Consider the following 27,238-nt stretch of genomic DNA (forward strand, 5'->3'; position numbering starts at 1 on the left):
GATTCGTTTGCTTCCAAGACCAGCAACTGTACTAAGAGCAAAGTATCTGCACGTAACCACCCAGATTTCGAAGAGTGACGTCCGGACCATATGTGAACTGAAATACAGATTTTTCGTCAACCATTACCTGAAAAGATGAACTTACATAACCGGAATTTTCTGTGCGAGGTTTCCAGAACTTTCAGTAAATTACTGCGACAGTTTCTGGGAAATATTATGTCTACTACCGCACGTAAATTTCTCTGGACATTAGGAGATGTCAAACCACAAACAGCATGGATAGAGTGTTCCAGCCAGCAGCGGAAGGGGCAAAATCAGAGCTGGGCAACAGGCGTCGCTCGATAGCTAGGGCGCTGATCATCCAAATGGCCAAAATGTTGCACGTTCCCTCAGACGAGTAAAACTCGCAAAACTGGTGAGTTGGTAGCGAAATCCAAGATACTACAGACGGCAGGCTTTGGCTTATTGCTCCATGCAGAACGAAATCATCACTTTGGGACTACATTTTACGACTGTGGTCCGTAGGGGATGATTAAGATAATTACACGTACGGAAGGTTACAATGTTATCGCGGTTACGTCCACTTTCGTGAGCGCTGAGTTTTGGCAGCAGTTCCAGTATTTAAGAACAAGTGTTGTCATTTGGGGCGTTATTTTTCATTGGCATCTTTATGTGGCGACAATTCTTCGACACTTTCGATTAATGAGGTTGATGGGGTTGTTTTAATACTTTGTGACAGCCTTGAGCTGCGTGATTATGTAACACGATGATGTTTTAGTAAAAGAAGTGACAAGGTTGGCTGTTATGGAAGTAAATATTAATTATTGTTCAAGTCTTTCTTCTAGTGTAACTTACCTGTCCGAGAAGTTTGTTTTCCGAGATCCGAGAACATCGTAAAGCAACAATTTGGAATTTAGCGCTGTAAGATTTCATGTGCTGCGGAGAGATCTTACACTCTGATAGGATTGCTGTTCGACCGTATCACTGCTGTAAAAATTACCACGTATATATTCGATAGTGAGCCGGAAATTTCGTACTGTAGCAGCTTTCCCTGTCTTTTTTTTCATTAAACTTCTTTGTTAGACATTTTGCTGCAAAATGTATCAAGGAGTACATTACAGCCTACTTGCTGTTGTGGTCCCCAGTCCAAAGACTGGTTTGATGCAGCGCCTCCAAACTAGTCCGTCCTGTGCTAGCTTCTTCCTCTCTGCCTAAGTTCTGCAACCTACATCCATTTGAACGATGCTTATTGTATTCAAGCACTGGTTTTCCTCTACGAGTTTCCTCTCAAATTTCTTTCCACAACCAAATTCATTATTATCTGACGCCTCAGTAACTATCCTTTCAATAGACAACCTGTTTAGTCAAGCAGCGCTACACATTTCTCCCCCCCCCCCCCCACCCCCAATTCGATTCCGTTCTTCCTCAATAGTTATTCGATCTACCCGTTTAATCTTCAGCATTTTACTGTAATTACACCTTTCAAAAGTTTCAATTCTCTTCCTATCTGGACTGTTTATCGTTCTCATTTCATTTCCGTGCAAGGCTCGACTGCAGATAAGTGCCTTCAGGGAAGACTTCGTAAGACCTAAATTTACATTCAACGATAACAAATTTCTTTTTTTTCATGAATGCTAATCTGGTTATTGCAACTGTAAATTTTATATCTTCCCTATTTCGACCATAATTCTTTATTTTCCCGGGCAAATAGCAAAGCCCATCTGCAACTATCAGTCTCTCATTCATTAATACAATTCTCTCAGTACAGCCTGTTTTACGTGGACTGCGTTTCTTTACCCATGTTTTACTGTTGTTGACGTTCATCTTATATTCTCTTTTCAAGACATTATCCGTTCCCTTCAACTGCTCTTTGAAGTCTTGACAGAATAACAATGCCATGGCAAACATCAAAGCTTTTGTTTCAAATGGCTCTGAGCACTATGGGACTGAACAGCGGAGGTCATCATTCCCCTAGAATTTAGAACTACTTAAGCCTAACTAACCTAAGGACATCACACACATCCATGCCCGAGTCAGGATTCGAACCTGCGACCGTAGCGGTAGCGCGGTTCCAGACTGAAGCGCCTAGAACCGCTCGGCCACTCCGGCCTGCAAAGTTTTTGTTTCTTCTCCCTGAACAGTACTCATATTTTTCCGTTGCTTCCCTTAGTGCTCGCTCAGATTAAGTAACATAGGTGAGAGGCTACAACCTTGTCTTACTCCTTTCTCAACAGCTGATTCCCTTTTATGTCCTTCGATTTTTGTAAGTGCTGCCTAGTTTCTGTACGTGTTGTAAACAACTTTTTCGTTCTCTGTCCCTGCTACCACTCTGTCCCTGCTGCCTTCAGAATTTCGAATAGTATATTTCAGTCAACAGTGTCAAAAATCTTTTCCAAAACTACAAATGCTGTTAATGCAGGTTGAACTTTAGCCATCTTCCACAGCTAGATATTTGAAATAGTAGTGTAACTTTATCATTACGGAATATTGTTTTACTTATGATTTTCCTAATAGACGCAAGAATTTCAGTTGGCGATGAATGGCACTGTTGGTTTACATATTCCGACTGGAATGTTCGTTCGATTACTTCAATTATTTCCGCTTCTGAGGAGCATGTTATCCATTAAACATGAGTAATTAGTGTAACTTGCTATGACTAAGTCATTAAAGCACGACATCACTGATGCTGGAAGGAAAGGAAAAGCTTTTGCTGAGATATGACCTTTAGAACAGCACAGAGGAAGATGCCGCTTTGACTTTAATAAAGGTGTGAAGCAAGGGGATAGTCTCTCCACTGTCCTATTCAATATAGACCTGCATAGTGTAGTAAATAAAATCAACAAAAGAGGCACCATATTTATCAAAACTAGCCAGGTATGTGCATACGCTGATGGCATTGCTGTAGTAGGAAGAAATACCAATACACTCCTAGAAACATATCGGGCAATGGAAAGAGAAGCCTTAAAAATTGGCCTCACAGTAAATGAAAACAAAACAAAATAAATGGTAATGTCACAATCTGAGGCCAGAAGAACCCCTAAATACTAAACATCAATGGAAAATGCTTCAATGGAGTGGAAAGGCTATAAGGGAAAGAATACAAGCAGGAAACAGAGCTTGCTTTGCAAATATGCAGCTTTTCAAAAATAGCCTTGTTACAAAAAAAACTACACTGCTAATACATAATTCCCTAGTTCTCCCAGTTATCACATACGGCTCAGAGGTATGGACGTTGACAGAACACGATAAAAATGCACTAAGAAGCACTGAGCGGAAAATACCACGCAAAATCTATGGGCCAATAAGGGAGGAAGAAGGCTGAAGAATACGCAACAATGCCGAATTACAGGAGTTAATACAAGGCAGGGACATAGTAAAATTTGTGAAATCACAGCGAATACGATGGCTAGGACACTTGGAGAGAATGGCAGAGGATAGAATTCCAAAGAAAATGATGGAAGGTATGATCCATTCAGTTAGGCGAAAAGGGAGACCTAGAAGAAGATGGATCGACTAGGTAATAGTGGATATCACCAATATGGGAGTCCGGGTGTGGAAAAGAACAGCTAATAACCGAGAAATGTGGAGGAAGATTGTTAAAAGCCAAGGCTCACCAAGGTCTGTAGCGGTACTGAAGAAGAAGAAGAAGATGCCGAACTTCTGATGTGCACCTTATAATTCCAGTGTACCAGTCATAACAGATATTGTCGTATGTCATCACTGTATGATTAACTTAAGATAAACTTGGAATTGACAGATTTGTATAGGTTCTCAGTCTGGCGATCAGAATCTGTGGACCACATCTCTACGAACTCATCGCCAGAGAAACAGGTGGAGATAATTTCTTCCAGAAGCAGAACGCTGCCCTCGGGTCGAAGGCCACCTCACCAGCGCGCGCTAGCCACCTTCCCTGAAGAGTCATTTGTGTTAATAGTTTACTACACAACTGATATCAGGATTTTTCCAAGGCAATTGCGAAACTACCGTACGTAAGACAAAAGCCGTTACCCAACACTTTTACTCCCCTCGGCATTTATAGACAGCTGCGATCCGAGCATGAAACAGTTTGGTTAGCCTTGTCGCAGCAACACTAGCAGTTAATGCACTAGACTCGAGTTATTATCCGAGAAAGAAGCGCAGCCGTATTTACATGCTGCCACCCTTTCTGGCTGACTTTATGTAACGGTGCCCAAACACGGTAATGGGGCTATAACGATCACGGGAACAGGCTCCTACGTGTTCAACGTATTTGTCACTTACGTTTCAAGGATGGCCTCGTTATGTGGAGGCACGCGCGCCGCATTACTGCTCAAAATATTCAATTATCACGAAGTTAGGAAACACGAGGATCCGCTTCGAAGCAGTTGTATGCATACTTCGAATAATAGGTAGAAAACAGTGTGGAAATGTGACCCAGCTCTCTCCGGCCGTACTTTATGAGACAAAGCAAGTCAGAAGAGAACGAGAATCGTTTGACCCTGGTCTCAATCTCAGCTCATATAGGCGTGCAAAGAGACTGATTTTTCAAATTAGTCATCTGGAAGCAATTTAGATCAGTGCCAGAGACGGCGTAGGAAAATCATTGACAGCACACAGTGCTGCCAACTGCGAAGCGCGAGCGACTGTAGGCGAAAGCAGTAATCAAGGTTTGAGAACGCTGAGGCATTGCCATAGAGACGTTTACAAAATCGCTTATACGTTACTGGCTGAGGCAGTCGCGCGAAGCTGCAGCTCATAGTCCGGTGCAATTTTCAGGAAGCGACTTATTCCGACTCTGTTATAGCGTCGGTTGTTTATGACAGAGCTCTCATCAATTTTTCAATTCGAGTTAACGTAAAAATTTCTATAAATAGAACAGTACAGTGTGACTGTTTCGGCGTAGAAATCATTCGAATCAGCTCGAAAGCAAAACTTAAGGCATGTTCTCACTCTAGAAAGAAATTACAGTTTCTTAACGTGCATAGCCAAACAACAGTTCAAACCATGGTCCACCAAATTGCAAATCCTCAGTCATCCCACACTTTCCGTTGCATTCAGCCAAACTAATTGTTGAGGACGAAACTATCTGAACAGGTTCGTAACTATTCCTGTCACATTTCTCATATGTATGTGTGTAGTCTGCCGAGCTGCTCCCTTATCCTAACTCCACAAGAATTGAGGGTAACTGTTTGTATTTTAATAATCTCACCACTGCGATCTACATCCACAAAGACATTCGCCATGCCACAATTCAGAGCAAAGTGTAGATCACGTTGTGCCAAGATTATGCACACGGTAAACTATTATTTTTGCGGAAGCAGGATTGCTGTATTGTCTACCTCTAAAAGCTGTAGATTTACTGAACTGAGGGCACTTTCATCCAAAAATTGTCATCTAACTTCGTTGAACATTTCATTTACAGTTTAGTGGAAACGGTATCGACCTGCTACGTGCAATAGTGGTTCTTTGAATTCCAATATCTTCCGTCAGATCAGTTCAATAAAGACAGCTAAACTGGATGTTATTGCATCGAAAATACTACCACCAGCACCAAAATGGCACGAATTTATGTTCTGCATTACCTATGCACCAAACGAAAAAATAACTACTCATATTAACGAATTTTTCCTATTATTCGTTATTGTCTTCTTCAGTGGTTAAGGACAGCAGTGGTTGTTGCTGAAACAAACTCATGCTATTCACTTAGCTCTCGTAAGTAGCCAATTTCAGCTGTCCTCTTTGCTACCAAAGAATTTTTTCCCAGCTGTTATTTCCGGCCCCGATTTCTAATCTCATTATATGGGTTTTTCAGAGAAAAAATAAAATATCCCATCAGATCTTTGCAAGACTACCTAAAGCAACATCTCTTGTTTCACTTTAGACAGCTGTGGTCCTCAAATGTAGTTACTTTGTCCACTTGCAGGGAACATTACATTATAAATAAATTAGATAACAGAACAAGTGCGATTCTGCTCCAACATTTTACAGTAATAGACATCTGTAGTTACATTCTAATGGTGGGACCTTAGGTCCTTTCATTGAATATTTTTCGTAACGCCCGGTAGCTCTCTCTCAGATGTAAGCCAAGTAGCTAATATATGCTTCCTTTCGGACTCTAGTGAACCCTGAAAGAAGATCAGAGCATAGAGGTTATATGTCTTTTCGCTTGGAAATGCCACTTATGACGAATTAATAATTAACGTTTACGGTATCGCAAATACTCTGGAAACGATAACTGAAACTCCTATGAACTCACTAATGTATGTAATACTGGTCGGAAGCCAAATTCTTTACATTTCACAGCAGTAGAGCCAAGTCTGAATACGGGTAATGTATTTTGATTTCTAGGTAACGAACTCAAATCTAATGAGATCTCTGAAAATCATCAATTATGTATCTGATATGCAAACAGCTTTACAGTGATTCTTACGGAATGTAACGATCCCTTAGATCCTCCTTGTAACCTATTACAAGAACCAAACTTTAGTTATTTCTTACTAATATAGTGTTCCTTATACATTCTATGTTTTATTTTGAACTGTCAGACTCTGGGAAAATGACAGTCTTGGACAAGTACCTCTGAGAACATCCTAAGCAAAGTACGAGTAAGAATGAAAGTAATGAGAGCTGACTTTCTTCCGGCGTATATAGTGTTCAAGTAACTTATGGGCATGCAGCCCGGTGACGTCGTCGACAGCAGCTGAAGTTTTTCGTTGAAACTGTCGGTTTGGTCACCTGTCGCAATATCGGCTGTTGTCGACGTCGCCTGGCCGCATTCCCGTAAGTTATACCAACAATGAAAGTAACGTTATGAGCAGCACATTAAATTTTGAGCAAGGTCTCCTTTTCTGAAATGGACAGTAATTAACACTGATGACATGGCGGTATCAATACACACCACTGGAGAGAATTCCAGCGGCAGTTTCGTGGCGACTTCTTTTCTAGAAGCATGTACGTGTAGTAGTTTTCAATACAAAAGCAGCTTGCCTCAGACAATGTCAGTGGTTGCGTAGTAGGTTAATACAAGTGCAACTTTATAATTGGGTCTTTGTAGAATACATCTCTGCTCAGTAGCTGTCCGTTTCTGCCGAAGACTGGACTACAGGTGACTACGACTTGCTATCTGGAACTGCGAGGACATACGGTAAGACGAGTTCACTTTAGAGTGGAAGATTGGGCCCTTGCGCCATCGCAAGAAAGGCAGCCAGGATCTCTAAAGTTCACTAAGGAAAACCGTACACCATATCAGCGACGCGAAAGTAAAGCCTTAGTGCAGACGTACTTTGCTGTAACTCCTAGTCCGTGGTTGATCTTAAAAAGACCTGATAGGTCTGAAAGTTATCAGTGGAAAGTTTCTTGGTTAATTTATTTCTTGGCGTATCGATTTTTACGTAAATAGGGACACTTTCGGTATTAATCGTTCCCATAATCCATTTTCACGTCGTCATACTGTACATAGTGAGAAGAGATTTTATACTACTAGGTCCATCATACGATAGCTTAATTTAGGATGAGACTAAACGTGAATACCGAAAGATATATTTACTGAAAAATCTGGGAGTTGTTTTAAGTGTGTACTAACCCGTCTTCGCGTTAATATTAGGACAAACTCGCAGTGCTAAATCTGTCATTAGATACGGCACATGAACTACTCGGATACGAAGAAACTGCTTTCAAATCGAGCAATATTATTTTCTTGAGTCTTAAAACATGATAGTTATGAGGATTATGGCTACTAACAGCAAGAAGACTATACTGACTTTTTTAAAAGTTATCATTTAGTTTTGCAAATAAATTATAAAATTAGGTTTTCCTATTCTTTGTTATTCACCACTATCAGTCACACACACACACACACACACACACACACACACACACACACTGTCAATGGCAAAGCACTATTCGTCATATGTTGTTCCCATTTCCCTGGACGTAGAACACGCATTCGCTAGAACAGCCCACTACCAGGTCGGAAACGAGAAGGTGTTACTGGTGGTGTGGTATTTATCACCACAGCCTGCTTATTTGTTTCCTCTGTGGCAACCCTGCTGTAATTTTCCGCGTGCGTGCGCGAGTGTGAAGTGATTGCCGCGCTGTCTGCCATTACCTGATTCCGCGCCGCCCTCTCATTTCCTCTGCGGGAGAACTGCTTTCGATCTCGGCTGATGATAAGCTCTGTGTCGCATTATTTTTTCAAAGCACTTAAAACGCTTTGGGAAAGTACGGGGGCGAGAAAGTTAGTCGAAGCAGTGGCGTCGAAGTCGCCGCTCTCTAGATGATTTTGGCCTAGAGACGTTGTAACAAGACCATTTGGAGGACGCAGTATACAAGATTTCTCCCCTTTACAATGATAGCTACAAGTTGGTTGGTTGGTTTGGGGAAGGAGACCAGACAGCGTGGTCACCGGTCTCATCGGATTAGGGAAGGAAGTCGGCCGTGCCCTTTCAGAGGAACCATCCCGGCATTTGCCTGGAGTGATTTAGGGAAATCACGGAAACCCTAAATCAGGATGGCCGGACGCGGGATTGAACCGTCGTCCTTCCGAATGCGAGTCCAGTGTCTAACCACTGCGCCACCTCGCTCGGCTCTCCAACAGTAGTGTATATGTATATAATGGAGAACAAACACAGGCAGTGCTGTGAGGGCATGCACAATATAGCAAAGAAGTTTCTAAAATTACACTGTAAATATTTGTTTTACGAGTAATCATGAGTCTGTGCAAATTACTACAAACCTTACCTCGGAAATATCCAACATTCTATTACTAATGTAATTCTAAAGGTAGCAGAGGTAAAACACAGGGAGCGAGATATCTGTACAGATCTGTACAGAAACCTAACCGTAGTTATAGGAGTCTAAGGATAAGAGAGATGGGCAGTGATTTGAAGGGAATGAAATAAGGTAGTATCCTATCCCCAATATTGTATTATCTGTACAGTAGCAATCTGTCAAGAATACCGAAGATAAATCGAAAAAGAGAATCAAATTTCAGCGAGAACTTTACGGTTAACCGATGATGTAATTCAGCTGAACGTAATGGATAGTATCTTGAAAGGAGGTTATAAGATAGGCGTAATATGACGGTAATGGAATGTGATGAATACACTGAGGCAATGCCAAGGCAATTAGATTACGAAGTACGACACAAAAATAATAGATGAGTTGTGCTATTTAGGCAACAAAATATCTATGACCTCAGTAAATCGGTTATCAGACGCAGACTAACAATCATTAAACAGCAATGAAACGTCGATGATAAGTTAGGAAAAAAGAAAACAGAAGCATCTAAAATGTGGTGCTACAGAAGAATGCTGAAAATTACCATCATTCATCTAATGACTAACGAGGAGGTACTCGATCGAACTGGCCGAGAAAACGTTTATGGCACACCTTGGCTATAAAAAGGGATAAGTTGGCAGAACATCCTGAGACATGGAAGAATCATCAGTATTGTGATGTGAGGGAGAGTGGGGATCGTAATAACTGTACAGCGAAACCAAGGCTTGAATAGAGTAAGTAGATTCAACTGGATATAGGCTGCAATATTTCTGCGGGGCTTGTCTTTGACAGCCAATCACGGAGATCTGCAAGAAAAAAATCTTCAGAATTAGGACAATCTCAAAAAAAGACGAGGACGCTATATCAATTGTTCACGATTTTAGTACAGCCTCTCAAGCGTACAGGATCTCAAAATGTTATGGTAATAAAATTCCCCGCAAAATTTAAAAGAACAGAAATTATGAATACTACGAAGAACATGTCAATATCTTATGCATCGACGAGCGTTGGAAACAGAAGTTGTGCAAGTGCAACTCTAAGCAAAACTAAAGAAATGCTGTGTGAAAATGTTTCGAGTATCCATGGTATCAGTTTGTCAAATAATTGTATTAATATATACACGAAGAAAATTATCTAGATAGCAACAATATACCAAGAAAAGTCTGAATGTAGTACACATGATCATGTAAATACGTAGACCAGACATAAGCATAACATGCAAAAAACATAGCATTAGTGAATATATGCATTGCAAAAACCTCAAAGTATGACATCTATAAATATTTCTGACTGTAAAAAGTAATGGAAAAAAGGTTTCAAATGGTTCAAATGGCTCTGAGCACTATGCGACTTAACTTCTGAGGTCATCAGTCGCCTAGAACTTAGAACTAATTAAACCTAACTAACCTAAGGACATCACACACATCCATGCCCGAGGCAGGATTCGAACCTGTGACCGGAGCGGTCGCTCGGCTCCAGGCTGTAGCGCCTAGAACCGCACGGCCACTCCGGCCGGCTAAAAAGGTTTCACTATAAACGATATCAGTGAGGTATGAAGCATAATGCGGCGTTCAGGACTGCTACAGTGCGAATATAGATTACATCTGAAACTTTCTGACAGATTAAAACTGTGTGCCGGGCCGGGACTCGAACTCGGGACCTTCGCCTTTCGCGGGCAAGTGCTCTACCAACTGAGCTACCCAAGCATGACTCACGCCCCGTCCTCACAGCTTTACTTCTGCCAGTATCTCGTCTCCTGCCTTCCAAACTTAAACAGATTACATCTGTTTAACAAGGCACATCTCTAGGAGAATGAAAAGACTGAACATCTCCAGCAAAATTGTCATGCACGAGTGCCCACTCTACGATGTTAGACAAATATCTCCGTGTAGACGGTTCCAGGATGGAGTAACTATTGATGCACCGTTTGAACTGCATATGAACTAGTGTCAACTGTCAATGGGTTTGAAACAAAAAGCACAACGAACAAATAGAAACCAGTTATTAGACAGATGCTTTTAATTTTGCCTTTTTCCTGTACAAATATGGTTTTCACTTTGGCATTTCGGATCCATACCGGGAATAAGCAAATTTTAATTTTTGTATGCTCTTACATCCATAAAAGTCTTTGTTCTTGACACCCTTTTTCCTTACTGTTCCAAATACATGTTATGCACAAAAAAAGGAACTTTACCAGTTAACGTTCCTCCAGAGTCACCACTGTGAGCCAAGTCCTTATTGTAAGGACAAGGAGGAAGGGAGTAACATGTTTTGTAGAACTATCTGTTGTCCGACTTGCACTGTTATCTTGTAAATTACCTGTTGTAATTTGTAAATTACTTGTAAATCAATGACAGAGTGGATAAAGCAGTAAAAAATCGTACAATTTAGCTATGAACTCTAAATTCCCGCTAACAATTTCCTATTGATAAGGCCTCCACACAGACTAGCAACAGGCAAGGGAGGGCTGTAAGTTTACCCACAGGTTGACGCATCGTGGAGAATGTGTACGTTACCGAAAGTATTCCAACGAAGCACGTTCTGCGCTTTGTTTTGTGTGTGGCTTCGGCTGCATGCCGAAAATAATTCAAAAGTATGCTCCAAAAATGGTTCCGACTGAGAATTATGACTTTCATTTTAGGGATGGGGCGATGTCACAAGCTAAAGTAGCATCGTCTGTACCTCACTGAAAGAGAATTGGGATTTCAGCTATTCTCAATGCGTGCTAGAGGTACAGCGCATAATGTTAGCAGCCCATTTCAATGGGCGACGCATTTAGAGACACTGAGAAGGAACTGTGATCTATGATATGTCGTATGACTTCTGTCGTTGTGGACGGCTGTTCAGGATCCGCGTTTCAATGGTGATGGTTATTTTACAGAAGCAACTACGCGTTTGGCCTCACGAGGATGAGTGGTCGCCGCCCATCAAGTTCCCACCAGAGAAATTTCTACCACAGTCACTGGGAACGTAAGGCAACAGCTCCACGTCAGAACAAGGACTCTACGAACGACCTGTGAATAGTCTTATCTCCGTCAGTTTGATTGGTTTTGCTCGCCACGAGTTCCTCTTCTGTGCCAGCCTCTTCATCTCAGAGTAACTCTTACAGCCAGCGTCCTCTTATTTGTTGGATATATTCAAGTCTGTCATCCTCTACAGTTTCACCCTCTTGAACTCCGTAAAGTGCCATGGAAGTTATTGATGCATCAACACATGTCCCATCATCCTGTCCCTTACTGTGAACGTTTTCCACACTTTCCTGTCCTAGCCGATTCTCCAGGGAACATCCTCATATCTTAGCAGTCCACTTTTCTCCATCCTTCCGTAGAACTACATCTCAAACATTCCGAATCTCATTTTTTTCTGATTTTCCCACAGTCCATAACTCACACAGAATTCTGAGCTCCAAATATACGTTCTCATATTTTCCTTCCTCAAATTGATGCCCGTATTTGAAACTAGCAGACTTCTGGCCAGGAATGCCCTCTTTCCCTGCTCTAGTCTGCGTTTTATTCTTCCTCGCGTTGTCCGTAATGTATTTTGCTCCCAAATTAGCAGAGTTCTTTCAAGGCTGCACTTCTTTGTCCACAATTTTCAGTTTAACTTTATCACAAATCTCTATTTCTTTAGTTCTCATTACCTTTGTCTTTCTTCGGTTTACTCTCTGGTTTGTGCTCATTAGGTCATTCCATTCAACAGGACCTTTAGTTCTTCCTCACTTTCAATGTCGATAGCAATATCAGCAAATCTTATCATTGATATCCTTTTGGCTTGAATTTTAATCCCATGTCTGAACGTATCCTGAGTAAAATCTTCAGTCATTATCTTTTGGATATGGGAAGGAACCTCACATCGACACATTCTTTGGCAAACAGACAGGAAACTGTGGTTCACTGGGAGAATTCGTGGAAGTACAATGTCACCACAGAAGTGATCATCAGAAACTCCTATCCCCTCAAAAAACAATTTTCCTGAGTCCTTCTTAGTAGCGAAAACCCAACTCTGGAACAACCTTCCGCATTATGTTACAGAACTTAATAACATCTCCAGCTTCAGAAGACAGGTAATGACTGAAGCAACCATAAGATTACCATTGTTGCTGTACACACTCGTTACCGTTGTACATCCCTCTCTGCAACTTTTTCTCCCTCTTTTCTCAGTATCCTTAGCCGATGTAGTATCCAGAACTTACTTTATCTTAAAACATCTCGTTTGTAGACTTGTAAATTCTTCTTGTAGCTGTCACTATCACTATTGTTATTAACGTCACAGTTACTGTCGTCGATGTCGTCGTCATCATCATCATCATCATCATCATCATCATCATCATCATCATCATCATCATCATCATCATCATCATTATTTTCGTTATTAGGGGCTACAGCTGCAGTAGTACAAGTAATGCCAATATTAATCTTGTTAGTTCATGGTACAATCTACTCAGAATGTCTCATCAGACACTCAAATCATTTTAATACTAGCTGTCACATTAAAATTGTTATTTCTTAAATAACTTCGATGAAATGGATATTGTATGTGTGGAACACTGGGGCCATGTAAGAAAGGGTGTCATGGCTCCAACCAAATCAGGTTAAATAAATAAAAATAACTTGTTAACACAGCTATGTCGTGTCCTGAACACATACGTAAACTGGATAAACTCGAGCCCGTATAGTACTGTGTAGTCATTCTTTCCGTACATGGTTAGTAAGATCCGAACGGTGATCATCGCGACTGGTACGCTGTGTGAAAAGTACTGCTTTATGTTTGTAAGAGCGCCCAAGATTCACTTCCTGGGAAGTAATATAATTATCGTTTCATGGTATCTGCATCTGGCTTATCGCGAACCACCAGAACAAAGCCTTAAACGTTTGTCTTTGTAGTGTTTCGCTAAAAGTTATCGATTGCAAATTACAATGATGTTACCGTCTTGAATTCTAGTACGACAGTAATTCAAAGTAATCACAGTAGTTTGGCGTCCCTGCTTATGCTATTATTCAACAAGCTTCTGTTTTCGCGTCATTGTGCTTAACCTGGACTGGGTCACAGGCGCCACGACTAGGATTCCTCTCCCGCATGACATCTATATCCGCATTTATAATCCGCAAGCCACCCAACGGTGTGTGGCGGAGGGCACTTTACGTGCCACTGTCATTAACCTCCCTTTCCTGTTCCAGTCGCGTATGGTTCGCGGGAAGAACGACTGCCGGAAAGCCCTCGAATCTCTCTAATTTTACATTCTTGATCTCCTCGGGAGGTATAAGTAGGGGGAAGCAATATATTCGATACCTCATCCAGAAACGCACCCTCTCAAAACCTGGACAGCAAGCTACACCGAGATGCAGAGCGCCTCTCTTACAGAGTCTGCCACTTGAGTTTGCTAAACATCTCCGTAACGCTATCACGGTTACCAAATAACCCTGTGACGAAACGCGCCGCTCTTCTTTGGCTCTTCTCTATCTCCTCCGTCAACCCGAGCTGGTACGGATCCCACACTGATGAGCAATACTCAAGTGTAGGTCGAGCGAGTGTTTTTGTAAGCCACCTCCTTTATTGATGGACTACATTTTCTAAGGACTCTCCCAATGAATCTCAACCTGGTGCCCGCCTTACCAACAATTAATTTTATATGATCATTCCATTCAAATCGTTCCGCATGCATACTCCCAGATGTTTTACAGAAGTAACTGCTACCAGTGTTTGTTCCGCTATCATATAATCATACAATAATGGATCCTTCTATGTATTCGCAATACATTACATTTGTCTGTGTTAAGGGTCAGTTGCCACTCCCTGCACCAAGTGCCTATCCGCTGCAGATCTTTCTGCATTTCGGTGCAATTTTCTAATTCTGCAACTTCTCTGTATACTACAGCATTATCCGCGAAAAGCCGCATGGAACTTTCGACACTATCTACTAGGTCATTCATATATATTGTGAAAAGCAATGGTCCCATAACACTCCCTTGTGGCACGCCAGAGGTTACTTTAACGTCATTAGACGTCTCTCCATTGAGAACAACATGCTGTGTTCTGTTTGCTAAAAACTCTTCAATCCAGCCACACAGCTGGTCTGATATTCCGTAGGGTCTTACTTTATCAGACGACAGTGCGGAACTGTATCGAACGCCTTCCGGAGCCTGAATCTAATATTTTCTGGGTCTCATGAACAAATAAAGCGAGTTGGGTCTCACACGATCGCTGTTTCCGGAATCCATGTTGATTCCTACAGTAGTAGATGACGAGGGAAGTTGCGTAGAGAAGGGGACGGCACGAAACCAGGCGCGGCCTCCACAGCCCAGGGTCACAGGGGAGCGCGCCGTGGGGTCCGTTACCGCAGAGCGCACACAGCTAAACATGTTTTGGGCTTCGCCATACAGAACAACTGGATTAGGAACGTGATTCTTGTGAACGAAAACAGCGTCTCCAGCGAGATTTAACTCTCTCTCTCTCTCTCTCTCTGTCTCTGTGTGTGTGTGTGTGTGTGTGTGTGTCAGTCGCTTGGCATCTCTTGGGACATCTTTCCAAAAGAGGACTGCCCTCGCAGTGACTATTGATGGGACTCTTCGATGGAACATTTAATATCATGTTTGGAAAACTGACGGGCGCTCAACAACATTGTTATCATAACCTTTGTTAAACATTGTTTAAATTCTTAGCGAGACGAACGAAGTCATACACGTAAAAATTCATCCTGGCCTGTGGACACACCATAGAAACTTTGGACTGCGTGGCAATAACAAAGGCAACAGTTAATTATCAAAATATAAAATGGCTAACGAAAATAACAAATTGGTAATTGCGTGTCTGCATGCATATTTATGCCCCTTCCTCACGGTTTAGTGAAATTCTAATACACTCAGAACAGAAAATTATAAATAAAACGATAATTAACTAAAAAACAATGCTGAAAGTTATCCTCTGGTACATGTGGCTGGCTGACCACTAACAGAAATAGGGGAAAGCCAGTTATTGTTAAAAGTTCTTCATATGGATGTTAAAAATGTGAAAATAGAAATCTTAGTCTCAGTTAAAAATATATTTGCTAAGAGAAATGGACACAGTGAAAATTGTCAAATTACGATATAGACAGTCGAGGCTGACTATCATTGACTAAGGAGACAGTAAAATATCATATCTGGCAATTTAGGTGCTACTACGGACAATACATAAACCCTACATTCCTCTTCAACATCCTGTCTATGATATTGAAGCAGTAGATAAGACGTCAGCAAGAAAAACCGCTGTCGTCGCGTCAAAAATGTAATATGCAGTCTAATAAAATCTGGAACTCCGACGCTGGCAATCCAGGAAGCACATCACACCGTTGGGTCGTCTCGGCGGAGAAGGTGCCTGCGTGTTTAGAGGACGATGATATATTCACAGTCGCGTTAAAGCCACTTCTTTCTGACTGTGTGACGGAACATGTTCGTCACGATGAACTGTGAGATTCACCGTCCTTAATTTTTGTTATTTTGAACCTCCATCCACTTATTCTCATACTGACACAGCTACTACACAGAAACAAGATAGTAGTACACAGTAGGACAGCACAGTGAAGTTAATTTCTTTCGTTGCAAGTTTAGCTCGTTGCCATGTCCGCTTGGTCATTTTCCTGGATTCCCACATGGGCCGCTACCCAGCGGAGTGACACTTTATCCTCCTGCTTTTGTAGCGCTTGAACGGTGTCTCTCACGTATTGGACTACATTGCCTGCTGGACGCACTAACTAACTAGTTGGTATGGTGCTTACAGAATCAGATCAGACGACAAAATTATTCCGTCGACTGAATCTCATCTGCTTCAATGCCTTTAGCATCGCACAGAGCTCTGCATCAAAGGCTGTGAAGTCATCTGTAAGCCGAATCCTAAGGACACTACCAGGGAGAAACTTGCGAGCACCCTACCCATTTGAAGATACTTTCGTATTTCGTGGTAGAATAATTATGAGCACATTAGAATAGGTTGAATCAAATGTTTGTCATTTATTAACATAAAGCCAGTCTCCCGTCCTGGTCCAACATCTTAGGGAAGTATAGGTTATTCTATTTTTTTTTTACCGTAGAACTCCAACAATCCGTTGGTAAGAGTCGCCAACGGCTTCTTCTTTACCATTTCTTTATTTTTTACTCTTAGTTGCACCGACAATTTGGGTTAGTGGTGACTACATTCGAATAGAAAAGCCTAAAACGGCAAAATCAAGAAATGACGTGTTTCTGTTTGTTCAGTAGCAGCTTAAATGATTTGATGCTAAAGTCTCCGAGGTATTACATAAGTAGCCAAGAGACAAGAACTTATCTACTGGACTGTTCATTACAGTGTGTCAGAAAATTTATCTGGGACATGTTACACTTCCTAATACGGTCTGTGGCCAACAATTATCAAAATGATTTCTATTGATATGAGGGAGTTAATGGCCATTGAATCTTCAAGGTAGGGGGCAAGGGTGAGGGTGAATATACAGGTGTAAGATCTGTTTTAACGAGTGAAACTCTTATAACTACTTAAATGAGATTTAATGAGGTGACATAACTGGCAGAAGAACATACCAAATTCAAACACCAACGTCACACAAAATTCAGGAATTATCGGCAACTACAGTTGAGGGTACTGTAAATCGTACTGCTTTTATGAAAGATGATGCCTGGTAGCAACGGGCAGCTATAGACTGACTGCTTCACCTTAGGCTCCTACCCAGCATTTAATTAAGCAGGCACAGTAATCCGCTTTCCTTTCAGTCTGTGTTTATCTATCTATCTAAACTGAAGCACTGTGACCAAACAGTGTGAGCTAGCTCTATATACATTGTAAGAGTGTCTAAAATCCACATGGTAAGAAGACCAATAATTCATAAAACATATGGCCGAAAGACGAAAGGCAATTACATATGATATAAAACTGATGCAACAAAAATCCGAAAGTTGGATGTTATAACGACAGTGTTCCGCCAGTCCCTGTCATTCTTAACTGGAAATCCTACACCTTCTCCGAAGACAAGACAAGATCGACATTACGGGCCATTACGGGGGCAACCACAAGGTAACATGAAAAGCTGACTCATATTTTGCGTAACAGACACGTAGGGAATGTTGCGAAAATCCGGGAGCAGGTCTTTGTATTTCTTGTTTAAACTTTACTAGTCTCGTCAGGTGAGGACCAAGGATGTAAGAAAGTACACAAACGGAACAAAATTGGACGATCTGCATTCCACAAAAGCTCTCACGTTTCTCTCAGTACCCCAAGGAACCTGCTCCCTCAAGCTTGACATCTATCAATACCGCACGATGGAGAACACACTTCTCGAAAAGAAATGTGAATTTCATCAATATTCATAGTCTCATTTCGAGAAATAGATTAGATCTTTGCTAGGAAACTGAACTGCGAAGATCTTTCCAAGATACCCATTTACAGCATTCGAATGTTAAGTTGACGTCACCTGGTAGCAATTTCGATCGTTTCTGCAATTCATACAGGGCGAATGTTGTGTATAAACGAGTAGTCAACACTGTCGTAGGATTAATAGATATTACTACAGCGTCCCTGTAGAGTGACCGACATCTTCTGAATTATTCTTAAATTTTCAAACAGAGTAGTTTCAACCATGAAAAACGTTGGCGGTTACTGTATGTAACAGTGCATGTCATGAGGGAAAGAATTCATGTACAGTTGATGTTCCTAAACAATGGAAACAATCAACAGACTACACATGAGCAGGAATGTTCAAAAATATCTATAGCAATCTCACGATGCTTCTAGTTCCGTAAGAAAAAAAAAAAAAAAAGTCAGACCCATAACTGTGATGGAAGCTACTATTAGAAATAGGTTCATTAATGAAACCCGCAAGCTTGTACGTCCACTCACTTGAGTATACGGCTAGAAGCAACTAAAATTAGTAAATTAAGAAACGTAACGCTGTCGACAAGTGACTATCAAAATATTGGGAAACTGAAATTGAAAAAATACATCTCGGAAATTAAGTGTTACACTGTTTATTCCCTCGATTGAGTGAAATACGTTAATAATGTCAACATTCTTTTTAACGAGCACAAAATAATTCGTATTTCTCTTAATTAGTGAGATTCAGTCTTAGATGCCACAACTAATGTAACCTTCAACAGGATGTAGCAATTTAATGAGACTCTGTGAAAAGATTAAGCACTTCTCTCATGTCTAGTTGATCGCAGCTGGGAGAGAGAGACTTTATTATGATCGAAAATATGCCTTAGTATTGAAATCCAACGGTAGTATTTCAGCCTTGTCTTATGTCGAAGTCAGCATTGTTCATGTCATTACAACGCTACTGAATACAAAAAAAGTTAAATAGTTAAACAGTAGAGATAAAGACAACGCGATCGCCAGTGAAAGCGTTATTGCGGCGGTGCAAGACAGAGCATAAGACGCTGGCATCAAAATATTTGACATCAACCCTTACGCGCCAGCCGTCAGCTGCTTGCATGCACGGACATGCGCAGTTTAAGCCCACCATCAGCCGTCAGTTGTTTGCTACAGACAGCAACGGATGTCGTCCGACAACCGTATCCAGCACTTTTCTGGCTGCAGATACGGTGGCGGAATTTGTAAGTCCGCAAATACTTCCCGCGAGAAGAAAAATAAGAAACAGTCATCGATGTCTAGGTGGCTCAACTAAATTTTGGAGCACACTGGCAGATGGTGACTCTAATAATGTATATACGCTACAAATGTAGCTTTTCCATTCTAAGAAATAATATTGTGGTTGACGAGTGAACAATTCCTAGTTCCACGAATTCAAGCTCTGGAATATACTTGGTGTGTCATATTCTGAGTATCACATCTGTCACGTACATGCGATATTTACCGGTAGGCAGTGGCGTATCTAAGACGTTATATTCAGGACGAACCTGGTTGCCGAAAATACATCGGACTACTTGCCACAAATGAAACTCGAAATGTAACAACGCCAGTAAGCCATCTGGTTATGTTCTCAAGATCAGTTCATTAGCTGCGGTTACCACAATTTTATGTATTTAACTGCTCTTACACACGAAATGCTTCGAGAAATAATTCCATTTTTGGCATATGCTTTCTTGCTACCTGTTGACTTATTAAACTGAACTTTCTTCCGTGTCTGATGGTCACAGGTTATACACAGAAAGCGCTACCATTAAGAAGTAAACATTTACCAAGAAATCGTACATGACAATGATAATTATTTCTATTAACACTTGTGTGAAGTACTCGAACATGAAGAGCGTACAAAAAGCAACGTTTTAACGTTGAAACCAAAGATTCTGCTTTCACGGTAGTAGACGTTTATGAACATTTGTGTAAGGGGTAAAGGACTGGTAATCCAGATGAAGATGAAATGGTAAGTTAAACGCTTAGTGTCATGCAATGACAACGAAACTTTTGCTGAAAACTGTATTATTTGTCCATTATCAAACAAACACCAATAGGCCCCGCAGAACAGAGAAAGTGTTGCAGGGTGTGTGTCGACAAATAAGTACTGCGCGCGGACTGACCTTCCTTCACGGAGGCTGTGCCCAGGATCTGGTCTATGCTGTAGAGCCCGCGCGGCCTGGCGGGCTCCTCGGAATTCCTCGGCGGCGGCTGCGACTGCTGCTGTTGCTGCTGCGCCGGCGGCTGCTGCTGTTGCTGCACGTGGTGGTCCATCATCGCTGCACCGTCGCCCAAGCAGCACTGCGGGCCCGCCGACTCGTCCTCCCCCCTCGCGGGCGCGCACTCACTTAGATAATGAACCGCTCGCTGTCCCCCTCCCCTCCACCCTTTCACCCCTCGCCGCGTCGTCGATCCGTAGCCGTGGCCGCTGCCGCCGTCTCTCTTTAATCACACGCTATCGGTAAGAACTGACTCCCTCTCGCCGGCGGCAGCGGCGGCGGCGGCTGCGGCGGCTCCGGCCAATGGGAGGCCGCAGCGCGGCTGTCGCGCCCAATCAGAGCGACCGCGTGCCGGCGCAGGGGAGGGGCGCTGTTGACAGAGCCGGCGCCCGCGCCCCGCGTCTCATTGGCTGCAGGAAGCGGCTGCGGCTGCCACGCTGGCGGGACGCGCCGCTTAGGTCTGCGACGCGACCTGCTGCTGTTGCGGGTCCTAACCGCCCGTCCTCATGGCAACAGGTGTAACCAAGCGTCAGAAGCTGATTGCGAAACCCTGAACAACTACAGCTTCTTTTTTTGTTTATCGATTCATCTGTTACTTCTTGATATAACAATTCTATATTTACTGTTGAACGGCAAGTTCGCTGTGTTCTACTGATTTTCAAACTAATTTTCGGCCCATTGGGCCTTCTTCAGGAAACAACTGACTAGCGTCTGAAATGAACACTAGTTCTTACGTAACCAAACAGTATAGGCAAAGACACAATCACTTGCATAGAGTGCTGTGCAAGAAAGCTGTTTCTTAACGTTGAAATGGACGCAATGGTCATCGCTAAGCACAAGAAATAATTAGACTACACAATATTACAGGTTAAATAGCTATAATGCTAAATTTTGTGAGTTCTTAACGCTGGCCGAGAAACTGCTAAACTAAGCACGCTTCATTTATGTTGCGCAAGAAACGCGACTTACATTGCAACTAACATTTTAATGGAAGGGGAAATATTACACACAGTGCATTGTTAAAATACATAGTTGATAGTATTATAAGTTACATTGTTGAAGTTTGTTGGGTAAACAAAGTTGTTGTTGTTGTTGTTGTGGTCTTCAGTCCTGAGACTGGTTTGATGCAGCTCTCCATTCTACTCTATCCTGTGCAAGCTTCTTTATCTCCCAGTACCTACTGCAACTTACATCCTTCTGAATCTGCTTAGTGTATTCATCTCTTGGTCTCCCTCTACGATTTTTACCCTCCACGCTACCCTCCAATACTAAATTGGTGATCCCTTGATGCCTCAACACATGTCCTACCAGCCGATCCCTTCTTCTAGTCAAGTTGTGCCACAAACTTCTCCCCAATCCTATTCAGTACTTCTTCATTAGTTATGTGATCTACCCATCTAATCTTCAGCATTCTTCTGTAGCACCACATTTCGAAAGCTTCTATTCTCTTCTTGTCTAAACTATTTATCGTAACGGATAGAAAATTCTATTCTGTTTTAATTTGCATAAATATACTGCTACACAAAGTTAAAACACAATAAAATTTTCTATCCTTTACCTTGCTTGCCCACAAATTTCATAAAAATAACTTGTAACACTTTAATATTATTCTAACCATGTACAATATTGCCCATCGCATAAAAATGTTATTTACGATGCAAAACATGTTTTTTGGGCAACATATATTACTAGCGTTCAGTTAGATAGTTCTCGACCAATGTCATGACCACACTATGGCGTCGTAACCGGTAATACTGTAAGATTTTGTATTTTAGTTGCCGTGTATAATACTGCCCATTGCCTGAAGTTTAGTTCACAATGTTAAAAAACACGTCTATTGCACAACATAAATCAAGAGTGCTTAGTTTAACAGTTTCTCAGCCAATGTCAAGACCTCACAAAATTTAGCATTATAACTATTTAACCTGTAATATTGTGTAGTTTTTGGAACCACGCGACCGCTACGGTCGCAGGTTCTAATCCTGCCTCGGGCGTGGATGTGTGTGATGTCCTTAGTTTAGTTAGGTTTAAGTAGTTCTAGGGGACTGATGACCTCAGATTTTGAGTCCCATAGTGCTCAGAGCCATTTGAGCCATTTGTGTAGTTTAATTATTCATTCTGCTTAACATTGTCCATTGTGTGGACTGTAATTTCTACATTAAGTAACAAGTTTGTTGCACAACACTCTTTGCATATAATGTTTCGTTACCTAAGAACTAGTGTCCCTTTCAGGCGCTAGTCAGTTGTTTCCCGAAGTTGGACTAATAAGCCAAAACTAGTTTGAAATAAATAAAAACCAGTAGAACACGGTGTACTGTTTATTCGACCTTAAAAAGTATATCTTTCTTTCTTTTTTCGTATTGGGCCGTTGTAGATTAGCTCAAGTCAACGATACAAGAACAAGTGAACGTCCGATTGGAGAACATCGGAGTACCAACTTCGCGTGTACTACCGGGCCACGATAATATTGCACTTGGCCTCCCGTGACAGTTATGGGAAATTGGAAATATGTGGTAAGTTCCTATGGGATTAAACTGCTGAGGTCATCGGTCCCTAGGCTTACACACTACTTAATTTTACTTAAACTAACTTACGCTTAGGACAACACACCCATGCCCTAGGCCCTATGGAGGACTCGAACCTTCGACGGGGCAAGCCTCTCGAACCGTGACAAGGCTTCCTAGACCACGCGACAGTTAAGGGAAACATGCAGTGACATTACAGTAAACAAGTACATTAGTCTCCAGAATGAGATTTTCACTCTGCAGCGGAGTGTGCGCTGATGTGAAAATCTCATTCTGGAAACATCCCCCAGGCTGTGGCTAAGCCATGTCTCCGCAATATCCTTTCTTTCAGGAGTGCTAGTTCTGCAAGGTTCGCAGGAGAGCTTCTGTAAATTTTGGAAGGTAGGTGACGAAGTACTGGCAGAAGTAAAGCTGTGAGTACCGGGCGTGAGTCGTGCTTCGGTAGCTCAGATGGTAGAGCACTTGCCCGCGAAAGGCAAAGGTCCCGAGTTCGAGTCTCGGTCGGGCACACAGTTTTAATCTGCCAGGAAGTTTCAAGTACATTAGTGATTAAGGAAAACGCATGGCCCTGTAAATGCTTTCAGATATTTGTGGATGTACTGTCAAATGGTTCAGCGTGTCGTCGAGAAATACCGTGATAAAAACTCACAATTACTCGCCTGAAGCGCTTACACATGCAGGTGCAATCAAATTGTCGTCGACTAAAAGCCGATAATAATCGCTCAGACTGGCTCTACACGTCTATTTACGAGTTTCCACACGAGGAATGCGACCCACATACGGCCTAGACGATCATTCCTCGTGCGATGCAACAATTTTGTGCTGTTGGAGATCTTCTTCTCTGTCCAGAGTTTCTACTTTCTATCACTCTACACTTCTCTTATTTCTCTGTCCAACCACCATCCTGTTTCAAGTGGAAAGCTTTCACAGTCGACGATACCTATTTTCATTACTAGTAACACATATTATTTCCCAGTAGCTACACCGATAGTGGCTATTGTTGGCAAAAACTAACACAGTGAAACCAAGGAAAGGGCTACAGTAAACTCCGTCTATTGTCTTTCAATAGCCTTTTACTAAGTCAAAGAACATGTCAAAATCACAGCTTCATTAACAGGAATTTAGATGATCTGATTAGCACCTACACTGCATTGTCATCATACTAGACTCGCATACTCCGAACTTTGTTGTGTTGTACACTATCCGTTGAAAAGAATCCGCACATTCCTATATAGTACGGAATTAGCCAGTACGTGTCACGACAGTGTAAAAGGAGGCGGCGTGTATTCTATTAACACCAGAGAAGCAGTAACAGCAGAAATAATCTGTCAGGTGAGCTCATTGACTTCGAAAGAGGACTAATCATTCGATGCTCCCCTATTGACAAATCCACGAGGGAAGTTTCTTCTAAACCTGCCGAAGTCGACTGTTATTGACGTGATTATAAAGAGGAATCTCGAAGGAACAACCATAGCTAAAGCAAGAGCAGGCAGATCTCTAACGGAACGTCGAAAATGTGTGACATGTAGTGCCAGTTGTGAAATACGACGGGGATGGTGTTACGGTAGCTTTTTCATGTTTAGGGCGTGGCAACTTTATCACGGTTAATAAAACGCTATATGCGGAAGAATACGAACACAGTTTACGGCATCTTGTACTGCGTATTGTACAGTTCGAAAACTGTTTGTATCAGCGTGACTATACACTGTGCTATAAAGCAGCATCTGTGAGACATCAATTTGCTTAGAGTAACATTCCAGAAATGGTTTTGTCTCAGCCCAGTGGAGCCTCTTTAAGATGAATATGAACGTCACTTTTCCTCCATTGTCCAACGTCACTACCAGTCATACCTAGAGGAGAAAACGTAGCTAAATAAACTGGAATGTCACATGAACCTTAACGTAAGCGAAGTACGTTATTTCATCTGTAGATGCACATCTATAGCTGTAAAGATCCGCGAAAGCATTGGCAGCAAGGGCTTTCTAATTCCAAAGACATTTATTTAAATCGGTTCTACTCTATACGGATACCACGTTATGAAAGCAAGTCCTTTATTAAAGAACTGATGATAAATAACATGTATTTACAACTATTGTAAAGTTAAGTTTATGTGAAACAGAAAAAGATAAACATAAAACATGTAAATTGTTATGATAAATTTCTTGAAATCAAATTTTCTCAATAACTAAAATAAGTATGACACTTATCTGCGTTTTCCTGCGTTTTCCTGCGTTAGTTTGTGGTTATGTTCTGTATGCACTAAAGCTTAAAAAGTAAAATTCTTACTGTGCGAAAATTATGGAGCAATGCAATCAAAATACAAATGTAGAAATGTGCTATGCTTTTAAATTTAGGTTCGTGTGTTCTTTCCACTTGTCTTACAGCAACAACCTATTTCACGTACAACTACTTCACCTGGTCAAGATGAAAAGCTTCAGTTAATATAAGTTAAACCTAAATAATTTGAATAAAAATAACCCAACTCTTTTCGGTTTGAGATCTCGACTTTGCATCCGATCTTGCTACACTCTTTTCTAACCTATCGGAGCAATTTGAAGCTTTTCATTTACTATCTGGAATTGGAGTTGTTGGTCACGTCTAGTCCGTTTTGTAGAGTTGTCCATATAAGTTAAGTCTGTTAATTGAACTATGTTCCGTTATTCTAGTAGAACTAATTTTTTCCTGGTAGCACTTACCAGTTATCTGCAGTCTTCGAAACTATTATTTCCCGAAGAATCTTCGTTTAAACCATCTATGTTTCTTTTAGTAATGCCTTTTCCCAAAATTGGAAGGTTTCGCTTGCATATGGATACTCTACAGCGTCTGGATTTGTCCAGAGACGGTGCTCTTCTTCAAAATTTGTAAATAGTTCTATGAAAAGCATCAGCCGCCTGGTCTGGGGTGACGTTGTTGGTTTCCTTCTCACGGCGTCCGTGTTGCGCAGTCTCCCACATGTGTTCAAAGCGGCCACTCTTACAGTGCTATCAACGCGCTGATATGACGTTTGCTATGAAATGTTTTTTCGTGCTTTTAAATCCTTTATTTATTTTTAAAATTAACTGTAGAGTCTAGCTCTTCCTTCGTGCTCAGTTAGCAATTTTACCTCTTCTACTGCTGTTTCTATGTTTCTGGAAAGAACTGACACGTAATCAAGGAAAACAAGACATTTCATCTTAACACCGTCCTTTGTACCTTTAATATGAACTGGCCTAGAATTCCTGCCACGTTCATCTTCTCTTTCTCGGACTATCCTGTCTGTAGCATAACTAAATAGAATTAGTGACAGTTCATCATCATGTCTAGTTTTTATTTTTAATTTTTCAGACTCAGAGTATGTACTATATGTACGAGGGTTGGAATTTAAATAGTGGAAATTATTTATTCACAACTGATACAAAAGAGTTAAATGTTGGCACCTGTTACGGTCCTTCCGGGGAGTATGGTGGATGGTACAGTACTTCCCAGTCCCATCGACTGAAAAGAGCAACCACAGCTTGTGCTGTATGCGCCCGCGTATTGTCTTGCAAAATAATGGGTGGGTTGCGCAGAAAGTGGGGCCGCTTCTTTCCCAAAGCCGATCGCAGGTGATGCTCCAAAAACGAACAGTAATACTGTGCATTGACGGGCTGCCGTAGAGGAACGTAATGTGTTAGGATAACACCATCACAGTCGTACACGAGAATCACCATGACTTTAGACCGCTTCATTAGCACCATCAACAGAAAAGGCTCTGCTAACGGTATACTACGCCTTCCACATCGCTAACAACGGGCTCTACACAACGGTAGTGACACTTTGAAGGACAGTAACAGGTCCAAAAATGTAACTCTTTTGTATCGGTTGTGAATAAATAGTTGCCACAATTTAAGTTCAAACCCTCGTACATTCATTACTTGGTGGTAATGCAAGGTTGTTCCTGTTCATACACATAAATCGACGTGTGATATCTGATGCTCGGCGGAGTTGCACTCTGCAACATCAGTTGAGTTTTACATCCAAAAAGGCGGATGGTGACCCAGAGATTGCACGAGGTGCTTCTAGCCCGTGGTCGATTTTCCTCCCAAGTCCAGACACAACTGGAGATGGATATGTGGAACATCAACTTCAGAGGGTAATGGAGCCCGTCAAGGATATAGCAGGAAATCTTAAGGAAGGCTATGGGCACTCAATATGTTAGTCACTAAGTCTCTCTCAATGTAGGCGATGGTGTGCTGTTAGACCTACTGGATGCAGCGAGCTGCAAAACGTAGTACACGTCAGCCTGAATGTCACATTTGATGAAGGCAGTTATATACATTATCCGATCAAAAGTGTCCGGACATCACTATCTAATGCAGAACTGACCAATAGATGTCACAG

General features: G+C 41.7%; 1 protein-coding gene across 1 annotated transcript in view; it reads right to left on the reverse strand.

Annotated features, from left to right (window-relative positions):
* The window catches only part of LOC124616480 (retinal homeobox protein Rx2-like), a 162,569-nt gene that overhangs the window by 118,401 nt on the left and 16,930 nt on the right, over window positions 1–27,238 (reverse strand). The window contains exon 2 of the mRNA XM_047144790.1: window positions 20,259–20,364. Coding sequence (XP_047000746.1) covers window positions 20,259–20,364 — 106 coding nt within the window. The remainder of the gene's footprint in view (window positions 1–20,258; window positions 20,365–27,238) is intronic.

The sequence above is a fragment of the Schistocerca americana genome, chromosome 5 (assembly GCF_021461395.2).
Source record: "Schistocerca americana isolate TAMUIC-IGC-003095 chromosome 5, iqSchAmer2.1, whole genome shotgun sequence".
Taxonomy (NCBI): Eukaryota; Metazoa; Arthropoda; class Insecta; order Orthoptera; family Acrididae; genus Schistocerca; species Schistocerca americana.